Source organism: Motacilla alba, chromosome 5 (assembly GCF_015832195.1).
Source record: "Motacilla alba alba isolate MOTALB_02 chromosome 5, Motacilla_alba_V1.0_pri, whole genome shotgun sequence".
Classification (NCBI taxonomy): domain Eukaryota; kingdom Metazoa; phylum Chordata; class Aves; order Passeriformes; family Motacillidae; genus Motacilla; species Motacilla alba.
Window position 1 is genome coordinate 31,213,933 of NC_052020.1, and position 16,782 is coordinate 31,230,714.

General features: G+C 34.4%; 1 protein-coding gene across 8 annotated transcripts in view; it reads left to right on the top strand.

Annotated features, from left to right (window-relative positions):
* FMN1 (formin 1) overlaps positions 1-16,515 on the top strand; it is a 168,820-nt gene extending 152,305 nt beyond the window's left edge. For all 8 annotated transcript variants that reach the window (XM_038139829.1, XM_038139831.1, XM_038139833.1 and 5 more), the window contains 4 exons: positions 2,544-2,595; positions 5,018-5,167; positions 13,459-13,543; positions 14,586-16,515. In XM_038139829.1, coding sequence (XP_037995757.1) covers positions 2,544-2,595; positions 5,018-5,167; positions 13,459-13,543; positions 14,586-14,630 — 332 coding nt within the window. In that variant the 3' untranslated portion in view covers positions 14,631-16,515. The remainder of the gene's footprint in view (positions 1-2,543; positions 2,596-5,017; positions 5,168-13,458; positions 13,544-14,585) is intronic.
* Positions 16,516-16,782: the final 267 nt, after the last annotated feature.

Below are 16,782 nucleotides of genomic sequence, written 5' to 3' on the forward strand. Positions count from 1 at the left end.
TCAAGAATTTTGTTCAGAAACAGAAAAACTGTAATGCTGCAGAGTTTTTGATGATCCTCTGTTGTCATTTTGCCCACCTAGAACACCTTTGAGGTTTTTCTTCCACTCTCCAAAATCCCTGAGTGAACAGGGTTATTAAACAATTTCTCTTGCATGACAATTGTACTTGAGGTTGGAAATAGATCCTACTACACTTCCAGCCTGGGAGCATTCTGGGTTCAACTTCTGATACCCAAGCATATCACCAATGATAGTATCTAAGAGATTTGAATCTCTGTTTTCAAATGGTGATAATGCTTTCAAAGCATGGCTCATGCTTTACAAAGACCGAGAAAATAAGGTCAATTGTCACTTGTTCTCCTAACTTGATAATGTCATAGAATGTGACTTTCCTCACTTTGGGAAAAGATAACCCAGTTGAACCTCTTGGGAGGTATACTTTTCTTCGTCTGCCATTAAATCATGGGTTAGTATGTTTCTAGGATGGGTTTCAACATAGCTACCTGAGAGGTTTTAGTTTTGACTAATATGGAAGGTGGGTTCCCGTGAGACTAGAAATGTCATAATAACCTTTTGTCACTGTTTTAACAGTCTCTGTCCAGGCTTTATAAAGTTCCAAGAGGAATGTCAGAAGGGGTTTTATTTTGGTTCATTGGTTGGTTTTGTTGTTTACTTTTATGGTTGAGTTTTGGTTGGGGGTTTTTTTGTCTATATCTTATTATAGATTCTGTCTAAATCTTAACTGTGATTGACTGGAAGACATGAGTCAGAAAAGACGTATCTCCCTCCTCAAGGGAAAAAAAAATCAAATATCTTGTTTTAGGGTGGTGTTTTTCCATGCAGAAAACACTATAATTTACAAAGCAGTCTCTTAAAGTTCTTGAAGCATATATTTTTGAATCACAGAAACTCCTCCTTGGAATATAAAATTAAGAGTTCTGTTATCTCCATCCTAATCCGTAGTTGTTACAGTTTTCTTGTAATTGTGGAAATTTTCACTGCTCCAAAATGCTTAGAAAGTTTGTAAAAACTTTATGCATCAGATCTTTCAATTATGAAAGTAGTAAAATACTGAAAAATAAAAGAAAAGCTGCAATGTGTCCAACTAAATCAATACACTTCAGTGAATTATCATTCTTAAGTGCATTCATATATTTAAGGTCAGAGAGAAATACCAGAAAATTTGTCTAGTCAGACTCAGTGAGTGTTAAAATTTTCACTAGAGGGGCAGAAGTAACTGAGAGATTTTTGTGTAGTTGTGGCTACCCATTTTTCTTTCTTTGTCTTTCCCTGCACTTTTCTTAGTGCATCATCATTCTCTGCTTGCCTCTGTTAGTTACTGACCTTCTCAATTTTCAGTCTATGCTGGTAGCCAGTATTTTCTTTCCTTTGTTCTTTAGAGATCTATTTCATAGTAGCCTGATGCATGAAGAGGTATTGATTCTGTTGTAACTGGAAGCTGCAGTGCATACATTAGACCTGTTAAAAATAAATATTTTCTGGTAATTTCTCATTTTCAATATAGTATTTCATGTACTCTTCCATCCTCAAAAAGTAGACTATGTAGAAAGAATAAATTGGAGAATTTTTGTACCATTTCACTCTAATACTACTTCACTTTTTAAACTGTTAGAGGATCGTGAATCTTCATGTTGACATCTGCATTTCAGTAAAAGGAAGTCATCACAAATATTTGATTCATAAGGCAAATTCATAAGATCATCCATCTCATGTGTTCAGAGATGTCTGAAGGCCCAAGTGTTACTTCAGTCCTTTTGTCTCTATTAAATATTGGAGTGCATTTGCTGTGGAGCTTCCTGTTTAGTTTCCTCCTAAAGGAAATCAGTTTACAAGCACCAAAACCTACCTGCAAACCAAATCAATGCTCAATAAATGGGGAATACTGAGGAAATTTGCTTCAAATCCATCCAAATAAAAAATCTCGTGCCAATAGACACGTATTTCAGTGTTCACTGCAGTGAGGTTTTCTCTGATACACTAACCATATTTCAAACTCTTGGCTGATTTTTCAAAAAAAATCATGTACACGCCATACATTTAAAACCTACTACATGTGTTTTCACTTTCCAGCTTCCAGAACAAAAAGTGATAGCTCTTTGGAGCAGTTGGTGTTAACTATGTTTGGTACCTGTTCAATTCCAATTGAACTTCCAGTCATTTATGCTGCAGAAATACATTTAAATTTAAAAGTTCTGGCCTGCAACTCTAAAGAAACAAACACAAAATATTTTCTTTTTAAAAGATCTGAAAGTGAAGTTTAATTATTTACATTTTATTCAAATTATGCCTAACACTATATATTATTATATGGTTTTTAAATTACTTTTCAATTCCAATACACTTTATTGGTACAGTAGAAACATTCATTGTATGCAAGAAATAAAGAAAATTAGCAAGTGGTTACCACTTTTATTATACTTAATATACAAACTGTGCTGTTTTGAAAAAAAGATATTTAATCTGTGGGGTTTCTAAAACAGTAAGACAGTAATTTATAACTTTAAAATGTTTCCCATTGGCAGCCAAAGAAGAACGGAAAAAAGAAGAGAACAGTTTGGAAAATGCTCAAAAATGGTAAGATTTTTGCTAGTGTTCTTTAACAGTTTATTTTGATCAAAGATATTATTGAACGTAGGAATTACATTAGGTAGCACAAAGGATCTGCATTTCAAAGTAATATGTTTTCTGAAAAACTCTTATGTAGTCTTCCAGGAAAAACTTCATTTGTGTTTTTATCCAAACAGTGTACTCTGTTTGAGGTTTTAGTAATTATCAGCATTGAACTGAATGGGGGTTTTACAGAAAAGATAAAGAACTGGTTAACTACTTTATGACATAAAAATATATTTCATCATCACTGAACATTTTCAGCACTTACATACAGCATTCGCTTGCCTAAGAAGCCATTGAAATCCCAATGTTTTTATTGCCTGAATATTTGTACATCACTTAGGCCAAAGGAGTCTAAGTATGGGAAAAGTGAGATTAATTGATTTATAGATGGATAGTAAAATATTCAATAAGTTAATGTTACTAATACATTTTGTTTACCAAATTGTAGTTTGTGAAACATCCATCTTAGCTATGGACCTGCTAGAAATAAATTGGGTTAAATTAATTTTTCACTTCCTATCAATATTTTTTCTTCCTGGTCACTGAAGGCAGATCTATGGTAATTTGGATTTTAGTTGTGCTTTTCACAGACTATACTCACTCCACCTGAGACACCTGTTAGTTTTCCTTGGCAGTCAGAAGAGGGAGATAAGGGGCACTTCCCAAATGCCATTCAAGTCTCAGGTGAACTGCTCCCATCTGCTTGCAGAAGATGCCTAAATATTGGCTGAACAGCTGGCTGATGGCAGCTGGGGCTTTACCTCCTCATTTCAAGTCTGTGACTGGCTCTACTTAGCTGCAAACCTAGCTTCCTTGACACAAGGCTCCTTCATATCCTACCTGCTTTGTAGACTAGAATACACTCTCCAGGATATGGAGTTGCACCCAATTTGCAATTGACTCAGGGAAGTAGTTGTCCAACACAGAGTTTGGGGTTTTTAATTGCTAACTGAATATTCAGTATTTTAAATTACTACTTTAGAAAGGCAGAAAGTAGCCCAGGAAGCCAGATGAAGGTGGGTGAAACCAAAGGAGTGCTACTGGGGGCTGATGAAGAAAGGAAGAGAGGATGCCAAGTGGCTCATGTGGATAAAATCCAAGCTTCTTTGTGAAGTAGCTGGAGCATATATTGCTTTATTTTGGATAACTTCTGTAGTTTTTGATGGATACTTTATATTCTTCAAACCCAGCTAAAGAGCTTTAATTTCAAACGAAGTCAAAAATTCTTGAGCCTAACCTTGTATTTCTGTATGAAAACATGCAATGTGGACTGTGCAAATGCAAATATAAATGAAGAGAGATGTCAAAGCTGCATCCATCATTCATGCAACAAGTTTTGCATGGCTGGAGACTCCTTACAGGTCTTCAAAATTATTTATTTTATTTTCAAGATTTACACCTCCCGTGTTTAGATTAAGAACCTATTTGCAACTCTAAAGAAGAATATAGCTTCTATCTGATTAAATAAAATGATTATTCCAGGAAATATTTATTTTAAAATATGTTGTTATCGTTGCTTTTAAGTTATAGCATTATTTTTAATAAATATCACCAAATGTTTCAGGATTGTTGCATCTACTTTGCAGAGAAAAGTGATTCAACTTTAACAAAAGTGAACATACTTTTATTTACATAAGTACCTAGCCATGTGGGTTGTTATTTTATGTATACAAAGCAATGTCATAAAGGTTTAAAAATGCACAATCAGTTAAAATGCTCTTGGAAGTATTGTCTGTAATAAAAGAATACTTTGAAAATATGCAGCTGTATAGAAATTCAGTAACAGCCACATTATAAAATCTTTTTAAAGTATTAAAATACTGGCACTGTATTTGTGTAAAATGATTTGATTTTTGACACATGTGGAAGGAGATTATTTTCAGTAAAACTTTTGCAGAATTACTGTTGGCACTGTCTGTGGCTTGGTTGTTGCTACTCCCAATTCTCCCTAAATACTAGAAGACTATTTTCAATCAAACCTTGAGATTTTTTCCTGACTTGGTGTGTGACTCTTCCAGAGTCCTTCAGTAAAGATAAATGGGAGAATAGGATCTTTAGGGAGTGCAGCAGAATAAAATAAATAAATAAATACATTACAGCATTTCCTGTAAGGTAAGAAGTTAAGCTTTTCTCATTATAATTGAACACCCATGATTTGCCAGTGTGACAGATCTCTGTGGTGGCTGGTGTGTCTGTAAGTTAGCCTCCTGGAAAAGATGTGAGTGTTGGAAGGTTAGTTATGCTTAGTGTGAATTGCTGCTGTGATTTCCAAGGCTAAGGAGAAGTTATGGTAATTGCCAGCCTTGACTACTGAATCAGAGAAACTGTTTCCCCAGTGGGCTTATGTGTTGACTGGTTTCTTTTTTTTCCCCCTCCCTTGCAGCTTTGAAGAAACAGTGGGATACTTTGGGATAAAGCCAAAGCCTGGCGAGAAGGAGATCACACCAAACTACGTTTTCACGGTGTGGTACGAATTCTGCAGTGACTTCAAGACCATTTGGAAACGAGAGAGCAAAAGCATTTCCAAGGAACGGTAAGGTTCTAATAAAGTCATTAATACCATTTTAGATGTCTGGGAAACTGCTGCTTCTCAAACCCAACAAATTATGCTCCTATATTTCACAGGCGTCATTGTTTTCTTTCAGATCTAATGGACATCAAGGAAAGATTATTCCCTCAGGGTGCGTAGGAAAATTCACCAAAGGCATGCTGTCCCCACAAAAAGATAAACACATATAATCTGATAAATTACACTTTTGTAACCCCTTCCAATTACTAGCTAGTAAAATGAAAGGAGAGCTGTGCTAATTTATAACAGATTGCTTCTCTGTGCATTTTCATGTTGAACTAGCCTAAATGAGGCGATATTGCTGTCGCAGACAGTACAGACAAATAAAAGTGAATGCTTTTCCAGTTAATATACTGCACTTGCATCAAAGAGAAGCCCCAGAGATTCAGGCCACACTTAGCATAGTGTCGAAGCCCCACACTGAATTTACAGCACTACTTCTGAGTTTTGGTGTCCTGCTGAGGACATCAAACTACTTGCCGCTAGATCTCACAACAGTCTCCTGATTTTATTAGTTAAGAAAAAGAACCCAAAAACCTAAAACCTTCAATTATTTTCTTGGTTTTCTTAAAGAAACTTAAAGTCTTTTACACAAAGAAAGCAATTCTGTTACAAGCTCATCACGCTCAGCCTGTTACAGTTCGTTTGAAAAGACCTAGAGTGGTAATGTAGTCATTCTTTGGAAAAGAATGGAGCAATTACTTTCAGCATGAAATTTAAATCCAGGTGCTTTTTCCAAATTGACAAAGAGGTAGATTAAAATGTCTTTAAAAGAACAACCAAAAGTAGAAGACACATTTACATTTATATTTTCCATTTTGCTTCAAACAGTGGAGCTTTCAGGTTCCTATAAAGTAGATTTTTGAAGGACTAGATGTAGAAGTTATGAATTCTCAATTATCAACCTTATCAGCATTGTTTTATAGATCTTACAGTTTTAAAATACATGAAAGTTGTAGCTTTTTGTATCATTTATTGATTGATTTTGGAAGCCTACAAATGCAAACAAAGAATATTTTATTCCTTGTATCTAAATCAATATGCAAATTTGGTTTACATGTTAAAAACTGTATAAAATTAAAAGTCCCAAGCATGTTGCTATAGTCATGATAGAGATCATCTCAGGGATATATTTTCTGCTGAATCATGAGTTATGTTTATTCCATAAGCAGTTAGGAGGAATAGAAGTTAACTGCCCAAGAAAAAAAAATACAGACCACATATCCTTTCTTTTTTATGTAATTAGCACCTTGCTAATGGTACACAATGATTCTTTCACGTAAATCGATTTGAAGTCCCTTATGTTTTAACAGTACATAGCTTCTTAACTATCTTAATAAAATAATCAAGAAATCTTTGTAAGTAGACTGCTATATTGTGTGCTTTCATACTTAGGTGAGGTAAGAATTTCTTGTGGTTTAATAGTTGTATCAATCAAATCTACAAATAAAAACTCAGAACAAATATATCAGTTCCTCTGACAGATGCCTTTATTCCTGTTCCAGGTAAAGCAATACCAGTAGCATGCAGAGCAGCAGTTGCTGTAATATTTCTAGGTGCTGACACTTTCTGGGTCATATAGACTGTTCTTCAAAGCTCATTTCAAATTATTTTTACAAAGTTTCATTAATTTCCAAAGGGAAAATTCATTGTCCTTTACATTCAAATTTGGGTGATTCATCAGGATGATGAGCTGTTAAAATGAGGAGCCTTGTGTAAATAGTCAATTAGAATGACAAAAGAGCAATTTTCATCATTCTAAATTGTTCTGTTGTGTGCTACTGAAAAGAAGGGCATAGTGAAATCAATAGATTAGAATGATGGAAAAGCTTTTTTCATCACCTGAAAATGTGTTGTAAAGTCTTGATCATTTAAGGGTCCTGTTTAACAAAGTATGACACTAACAATTGATGAACTGCTGTCCAAAAAAGTTTGAAAGCAAGGGAAGAGTCATTGTACACACTGGTAACTAAAAACCTTAGAATGACAGGAATGGACAGCTGTCTTCCTTAACTGGCTAATTAATTGGATGCACTATTTGTTGTGCATTTTTAAAGATTGCAATTTAATTAAAAAAAAAGGAAAGCGAACATTTTTATCACGAACCTTTATTTTGTTTTGAAGAAAGTTTTAAAGATGAAGAAACATCAATGTAAGTCAGTAAATGAAAATGTAGGTTCTGAAACTGAGGCATTGATATCATTATGTGAACATATTTCCAGTTGGATTGCCCTTCAGATTTCCGGAGCTGAAGAAACCCAATGTAAAATGTGTAGGAATTAGCTAATTATTTACATTTACATAGGAACATTAATAGTGGATTTCAATTTGTCTCTCAATAAATATGACACATAAAAATTTAATTATAATATACAGAATTATCATTAATAAAAGGAATAATTTAAAAACTATTAGGTTAAACCTCATACTAGTAAAAATAGGTTAGAAGATCTACGATTGCAAAATTAAAATTTTATATCCCAAACTAACTACATTGCATTGTATAACAGACATCTTTAAAATCTCTTGAGTTTCAGGAAAAAAAGAATGCTGTCTTTAAATAAATGACAGTCTCAGCTGCAAAGAGCCTGTTTTGTCTAAAGCTGCTTGGCTCCCAAATGTAACACAACTGTAGGAATCTAATGAGCTTTCAATGAGACTTTTTCTTAAAGTAAAGGAAACACTTCAACTGAGCTGCCCTGCATTTAACCTCACCATGAAAATACATTAGCTGCCTGCAAAATATAATTGAATAATTGTCTCTTTCCTGACAAAATTTACACATAATTTAGGAATGCAAGACGGAGTTACAGATAAATAAGAAACTATGATATGATATGATATGATATGATATATGATATGATATGATATGATATGATATGATATGATATGATATGATATGATATGATATATAAATGACTATAGGGATAAAATGAAAACTATTTTCCAAAACATATGTCTGATAGGAATAGAATGACAGTTTACTTTCCCTTCAATAACAGAATTTAAATACAATGAAATAAAATATGCTTTGACAATCACAGCATCTGTGACAAACAGCTTAAAGTAAGTGCACCGAATGTTGGAAACAGTTTTTTTGGTGCTGTTTTGAATTAAAATCCAGTTTTGTTGTTGACAATTTTATAATTTACAATGTGTATGCATTCAGGTACATCAACTGCTTTTATGCTTTTTTCAATGTATAAAATTTTGAGACGATAACTGAATTGAAGACTAAAAAGTTGGAGTTTTTCACAAAAAAGCACTTTGAGCAAGGTGGATTGCAGATATTTCAACTGTCACTTCTTTTTCTTAAAGTACTAATTTTATTTGCAGTGGGTGTGTCTATGAATTCAGAACCAAAACAAATACGTATTTATAGCAACTTAAATCCATTATACATACATATATGAATGCCCATTCATAAATCAATCAAAGCATTTAAGGTGCATTAAATTATATTTTAAGAGTATGTCCAAGACAAGTCTGAAATAAGGAAAAAGTATAAATACAGAAGAAATACTAGTAATTTGCAGTGAGTTTCATCACAAACTGTGATTATGTTTTGCAAAAGAAATTTGACAAAGATTATAATAATGTTTTTATGCCTGTTACCCTTCAAATATGAAATAATTTAAATAGGAAATAATTGTTGCTCTTACTCACTGCTGACTCTTGCAAGGATAAGATTGCTACAATAGTTACTGTACTGGATGAAGTAATCTCTTTCAGATTGAATATGAATACAAATAGGCCAGAATTCAGAAATCAAAACCAGAACCAAAATGTGTTTCAATAGCTGGAGAAGACATGATCATTATTTAATGAACAGAATTATATATTTCATCTTGAAAACAGAAACACTTTGTCACAAGATGTCACAGATGGTAAAAGCTTGCATTGCTTCTAAATGGTGACAACACAAAATTATATTAGCAAAATCTACGAAGAACTTACACATTAAGAGAGTTTCCAGCTGCAAAAGCATTCTGGTGATTATCACTGGGCTTTGGCTGTCTTTATATACTCCTAAATATCTGCCAGTGGCCATCTCAGATTGACTGAAGTATATTTTTGTCCTTTAGCCCTTGTCTTCCTATTGGTTTTTCTTATGCATCAACTTTCCTAAAATAATAATTTTTTTAAAAAACCTTACTCCTTGTGACTACAGAGATGAAATTTTTTCCTTACTTTGTAGATAACTTTGAAGATAAACCACTGTCAGTACATCAAGAAAACAAAGAAACATATCGAACATATTGGCAATTTGAGGTTTGATAACAAAATCCACTGACAACATACATTTTTACTGTATTTTACTAATTTAGTTAGTGAACATTTATTTTAAATGCAATCTAAAGATTTGATCAGTAATGACCAAGTTCTTTCCAGAAGATTTAAACCTGAAGGCTTGATAGGCAGTTGTATTGTACAACACAGTAATAGAAGTGATAATGTTCAAATTTAATAATCTGGTATAAGGCTTCTAATTTTAAAGCTAGTCAAGTACTCTGTAAAATCATCTGCCAGGCCAGGTAATACACAAACATCTGTCTTCTGAAATTTTGACACTGAAATCTAACCTGTTTTATTTCGAGGGCTAACAGTTTTCAGGAAATGGAGCTGTGACTTGAGGTTTAGTTTATGAGCTGCATACAGAAATAGGACTGAGAGTAGAAAGGCATTTAACACATGAAAGGAATTTGAGCTCTGGGGATTTCTCACTGTCCTAAGGGAAGTCACTGTTCAGCTGTGTTAAGGGTCTGGACTGGGTATGCAGCTTGGCTCTAGATTGAACAGTTGATGTTGACTGTAGCTACCTCCGCTTATTCATTTCCACCCATATCTGAAATTTTGTTTGCACAACATTTCCTTATGCCAAAACAGTTTTATGGGAGAAGTTTAAATTTCTAGTCATGGGAAGTTCAGGTGACACAGAACTGTCATTCCAAGTTATTTCCTAACCCACAGCTATCCATATAACCTACCAGCTGCATGAAAGGAGCTGTAGAAGCGAAAAGAATGGATTTTCCAGATTGTTGAGAAGCTGAGAGAGAACCAGATAATTTGGTCTCTGTTGTTGCACAATAACAGAGCCAGAACATGAGTATGTGAATAGCAATCAGTTCGTTTACAAGGGATTCTGGTTTTCCTAACTGGGGAACTTCAGAGGGTGGAGTGTGCCTTCTGTCTTCAGAGGGTTCACGCTGCCTTCTGTCTGACTTGAGTGGAAAGCAGAGGTAAAAATTATAATCAGTTTATCTACTTAGTCCTTGGCTTGGTATTATCTTTTCCTGTAAAGAAAAATCGTATTTTCCTGAGCTTACAAAGGAAACTTCTTTATAATAAACACAGGCTTATGTTTAGATTAGATTTCTGCATCCCTAGGTACAGAATGAAAACAATTTTGAATAAAAATAATGTCTTTATTTTTCACTAATAACTTCTAATTTGAGGCTAGGCTTTTATCCAGTTTACAGGGGAATACACCACCTGCCACATAGAGTTAGGAAAAAGCCGATTAGATTCCCGTAGATTATAGTAAGGAAACATATGCAATATTGGAGTCGTGGTTCTCATATTTAAAAATTCTCATATTTAAAAATACATTGTTTTGTTAATTGTTTAATTCAATATTTTTCCATTGTGGTAATGTGCAGTGCTGCTCAGTTTGACGCCACATCTTCTTTATTAATTAAGGTGTATTGACTTCTTTCAGTCACAGTTGAAGGAGAATAACTTTTCTTTTGAACGCATCCATGTTGCAGCTCATCAGATTTGAAGGCTTAAGTGACCTGCATTCCATAATGTTTTGGCCTCATGACTGCTTGCTCTGTTAGCCCATTGGTCAGGTTGGAAGGGACCACAGTGGCTCACCTGGTCCAGCCTCCCTGCTCAAGCAGGGCCATCCTGGAGCACATGACACAGCATTGTGTCCAGACAGTTCTTGAATATCTCCAGTGAGGGAGACTCCACAGCCTCTCTGGGCAACCTGTTCCAGTGCTCAGTCACCTTTGTCCTGTGTTGTGGTTCAGCTACTCTATCATCCCTTCTGATCTCTTTGTCCTCTCCAGTGCTCTCTGTCCAAAACTGTCCTTGTCACTGTGAGCTGTAGATTGTGGTCCTCCATCTCAAGGCTTGATTCTGTTTCAGCACCCTCATTGTAAAAACCTTCTTCCTTATACCTAATCTAAATTGGCTTTTTAATTTAAAACTATTACCCCTTTTCCTTTTGCAATAGGCCCTGCCTAAAGTTTGTCCCATCTTTCATTCCATTTTTAAACATCCAGGTTTCCTAGAAATAGTGAAAATATGCCATAAAATACACTGAGCTAGGCCTATATCAGTGGCAGGCATAATTTTTTTTTTTTAAGTCTAAAAGTTTGTAATCTCTGTAATTCTACCTTTGGATCAAAGTGTGGACTCAAGACATTTGAAAACACATCTAGGACCAAGGAGAATGTGATCAGATAGAAAATGTGCTCAAAATAAGGAAGAGTTGAGAAGCTGATCTCTTGGTGTGATTCTGCTGAGAAGAAAACCATCTTGAAATCCATCATCATCTTTGCATAAACGTTGTAGCCATGAGGAATAGCATGCTGTCCAGTGGGTGCAGTCATCCTGCATAAAGAAGTAAACTGTGCAGATTAACAAAAATAAAGGAATGGAATGGTGTGTTGTCAGGTAGTTGTTTACATGTAGAAACAGGGAACACTACTTAAGTTCTAAAAATACACCAGCTGTATTTAAAAAATCTACAGAATAATAATTTATAATAATATAATAAATCGTAAGTTTAGTTGAAAGTAGTGTAACTGTTTTCTCCTCTTCTTAAGCACTTGAAAGTGAGACAACATGAGGAACTGTCCCATACATGCTTCTAAAATATATAGAGAAGAAATTTTTGGTTTCCAACACTGATAACATTTCCAACATTGATAAAGACAGTAATGGACTTGTGAATGTGTTCTGTGTTTTAAAAAGAATCCAGCTTGCTGCTAGTGTTACAACAAGGAAGTACACATCAGTAATTGCAGCTATAATCCACTTTTCTTTTTGCTTTTCTTCCAAAATTCCTCAAAAATTGAGTGTGTCGAAAGTGGATTGAACAGGACATGGTATTTTAAATACTTTCTGACTGGCCATAGCAATTATTTCTGCCAGTGGAAAAAATTAAATAGGAGAAGAAAGTAGAATTTTTCAGTTTGAGAGTGCCAAGAAATTTGTTGCTTCTAGTAAAAGACTGACTGGGTGTACATTACTGAAAATTGATTTGCTGAGTTCTCCTTGCTTGTAAAAATTCACTCCCGACCTCCTGCATTTTGCATGTAGAATTTAAAGGAGCTGAATGTACCATCAGTGTTATAGAGGCACTTAGCACTGGGCAGATCCTCTATTTAGGAGTGCCAAGAATTTTCTTTCCTTTTTATCACTGTTTAGCACATAATTTCCTATGCACTTTCCAGTCCATACAAGGAGAATCAAGTCCCTTTTTCTTTAATTCTCTGTTTCTCCTCTTCTCCTGATTAAACTCCTCATTGGGTTCTTCTTGTTAAATCCCCACAGAAAGAAGGGTTCTGTATGCAAGACCCTGAGAGCAAAAGGCAAGAAGCAGAGGAATCAGATGTGTTCTTCTTTCCCCTTATCTCTACAGTACTTTTGGCAGACTAGTCTGTAGCTGTGCACAAGACAGCTTTAACTACCCTGAGACGAGAACCTCTTGTACCTCCTATTGCCACATCAATGAGGCTGGTCAGTCAATTCCATCTAAAGCAACACAGAAAACATTAACAAAAAACTGGCAGATGCTTTCATTTCAAGGTTTTCAGAGGAAATGTAATGAATAGCCGGGAAAATGCCTGCTAAAATAGCATATTCTGTGTGCATGACAGATTAAGTCAGCTAGCTCTTTTTTTCAGAGGAGGATCTTTTTGCCTTGATAGCACAGCTTTTTTGGAGGGAAAGATACTCCATAAAATCCAGATCCTGCAAGAACAGAGAAATCATTTTTCTGATGACATTTTCAAGGAGCAATACAGACAGGCTGTCCTTTTGCTTTTGATTTTCTCCATTTGAAAATGTACTTTGATCTACTTTTGGTAGTTTATTAAGGTCCTTTAAATAGAACTAGCAGTTTGTTGGGTTCATGTGCCTAAAAACAAGTTCCTGGTGAGGCTTCTTACAAAGTATATACCAAGCGGAGCCAGAATACCTTTCATTTCATCAAATCTAATGACTGCTTTTCTTTGTTTCAGAATTAAAGTGGCTCAGCAATCAGTGAGCAAGTTAACTGCAGAGAAGAAAATTGAAACGAAGAAAATCAATCCTACAGCTAGCCTGGTATGATCTGGTTTTCAGTATGACATTCCAAAGGGGTTTTGTGACACCGTTCTTGTCATTCAAAATGATGGCTGGTTTCTACTGTTGTTGGAGAGTGTAGTATTTTTAGTTTGAATGCAGCAGAGTGATTTTCTTCCCAAGGAGAAATGTTACAGCTTATGCCCTTTGGTAGTCAATAGTCATGTTTAACATTTAGTTCAATTGTGCCTAAGCATGGCTCTGCTATTTTAGATAACAAAAAGAGCTGCTTTTGTGGTTTCTTCTTCCCTTCCACTGTAGTCGCTTGTATTTTCTTCCATGCTTCAAAGTGCAGAAGCTCACTGCATATATTTGTCCAATGGCTGGAGTGTCTGTTTTTTTCAAAACCTTAAAAATCTTGTTTTCTCTGTGGAATAGTGGTAGAAGGAATTAAATCCCCATTTTATTCCTTGTTGTACACCAGTGTTTTCTGTACAAAACAGTAAGAGATCTAATAATTTGCATTGTATCCTTCTTTTGTCTGTGTGCAAGGCACATAAGTTAGACAAGCATTTCTCAAACTCTAGAAGGCAAGAGACCGAGGGAAGGAAATGTACATGAAGGAATCAGGGTATTATTTCCATTCCCAGCAGAGCATATCAGTTGCAGATCAGGCAGCAGAGATATGAATGACTACACTTGCCTGGGAAGAGGTCATTAAGAAAGATCATCTAGCTAATGCTAAATTAGAGCCTTTATGTCAGCAGAAGCCATTCCAGACATGAGAAGGTATTAGAGTCACATGAATTTGAAATGTATCTGGTTTTCTCTAGCTGCAGTGGTCATCACAGATGTGTATTTTTAAAGGTACACAGTATTTGACAAGTATGTAGCGAAAGCAAACTCAGTAAGTAATGTGTTTCGATGTTTTAAACCTTCTTTGAGTGCTCCAACCATTTTTAATTAAAGAAAACTGAAACTGTGACTTACTTCTCCATCTTCTAGACCAAATGCTCATGGGAACTTGAGAGATGGAAAAATATAGACAAGAATTATAATAAAACTCTTTTTTTTTCTTTAACAGAAAGAAAGACTACGTCAGAAGGAAGCCAGTGTGACTGCCAACTGAAGGAAGATTAATGAAAACAGTGCAGTGATTTCATACATTGCCTGATGCTTTACTACACCAATGGCCCAGGAAGCACCTTATGTTAGATACTGAATTCTGCTTTGCTGATCTGTCCCAAGACAATCCATTAAAGACTTTTGAGTTCCTTCAGAGGGGTTTGTATGTTCAGTGGAGGGAATTCTAAGAAGGTTTTCACGTGGGAAGTCAAAATATTTTTCTGTAACAGTTCCTTACATTGCTTGAAATGCATCTCGTTGTCAATGGTTTATTAAAATATTCTGTGTATAATGTATTAATATGGAAGAGCTAAAATGAGCATTTTGGATTCTGAGTTATGTAATGACTAACAACCTGTAAGTTATTTACAGGGCTTTATGTAGATGAGAGCAAATATGCCATTCAGTTCACAAAGGTCTATTATAGCATACTTTTTGTTACTTCAGCAGTAACTGAGGTAAGATTGACTGATTCTAAATAATTTTACAGTGTCTAACTATTCAATGCATCTTTCTAAAACTAATTAAAGGTAATGATAGATTCATACTGTATTTTACTATAAATATTTTTATAGAAGCTTTAGCTTATGCCATGCATTGAAATGGGAGTAATATTTTGCACATAAAAAGGAATATTCAAATTCTTTAGTTTTATGATTGATGGCATAACAGATTTATTATTTTTATGGTTTTAATCTAACATTTCCTAAATTTTGAGCTTCAACAGAAAAAATGATAAAATGTATATTTTTATTTCAGTATATATTGAAAATACCAATTCCATAATATGATGAGTTTATAGGTCATTATTCATTAAGATACAATAATATCTCTCCATGAAGTTACACATTTGCCATTAAATATTTGACTTTTAATTCCATTGAAATCTTTCTTTTTAACAGTAATTATCTCACTCTAAAATATATTATGCAGCCTGCTCTTGTCCCCCTATATTTGTATGAAGAATGTGTCAAGCATACCTATATATTTATATATATGTATGGTTTTTATATGTGTATGTATATATATATATATATATATATATATATATATATATATATATATACACACGCATAATATAATAAGTAACACTTCAGGAAGAATTAACAGGGTCTTTCTGTCCTCCTGTAACATTATAACCATTGCCATAAAGTGGCAGAGCCTAAAAATAACCCTATTGAATATCCATCATTACTTGAAGATTTTGACTACATGTTAAGGATTTGGATTCTTTCTTAGGAGGATAAATATGGAAGCAGAAGTTAATTTAAGGTAAAAGAGAAAAGTGATTCTGCTTGCTGTCCACAAGAGACAAAATGAGTTTATGATAATGGGGTATGAAGTTGGTTAGAAAGAGAAATTGGGTGAAGCAAAGAGGTGCAAAAAGCTAGTAGGGGAAAAGCATTAGTGCTTTGCTTTGAAACTGGAAAGAATTTACATGACACAGACATCAGTTATCATACAGCAAATTCCATAGAGAGACTGAGATGAAACCTAGGCAAAGTCGCCCCTAGCTCTGTACATTTATATTAAGGAAATAGCAGTTTTGGAGACAGGTTCATAAATTAACTTAGGATTTCAGTACAGATTTCTTAAATTAGTATCTCTCTTATTCCTGCATAAATAAAAACAAAGGACTCAAGAGTCCCTTATATGTTTGGGAGTTTATACCTGCTACAGATATACTCAAGATGTGTAAGCATAATTCTTATGAAAGCAGTCAACAATATGCTAGCAAAAATAATCTGATTTTTATTTTGACTAGTCCCATTGCAGAGAAAAAGAAAATTCCAAAGATTTAAGTTTCCTGTCTTCCATTAACTAGGTGAAGTACATTTCTTTCCAATACTATTAGTGATAAATAAGAGGAGCAATAATGCCTATAAAAGCCAAAGAACAATAGCAAGCAAGGCAATTCTGATGAGTGTTTAAGCAAACAGTGTTTATTTTTTATATAGTTTTCTATCATGAAGATAGTGTATATTGCCATTTGACCTGAGAGTTTTTCAATGAAATGTATTACTTGAAGTATTACTCAGCAAGAGCAGCACTGTTTGTAAAAATGGATGGTCTTAATAATTCCCATTAAAAGTATATTGTGGAAAAAAGGTTTTAACTTATTGAAATATCCTGTTTCAAAATTTCTAAATGTGAAT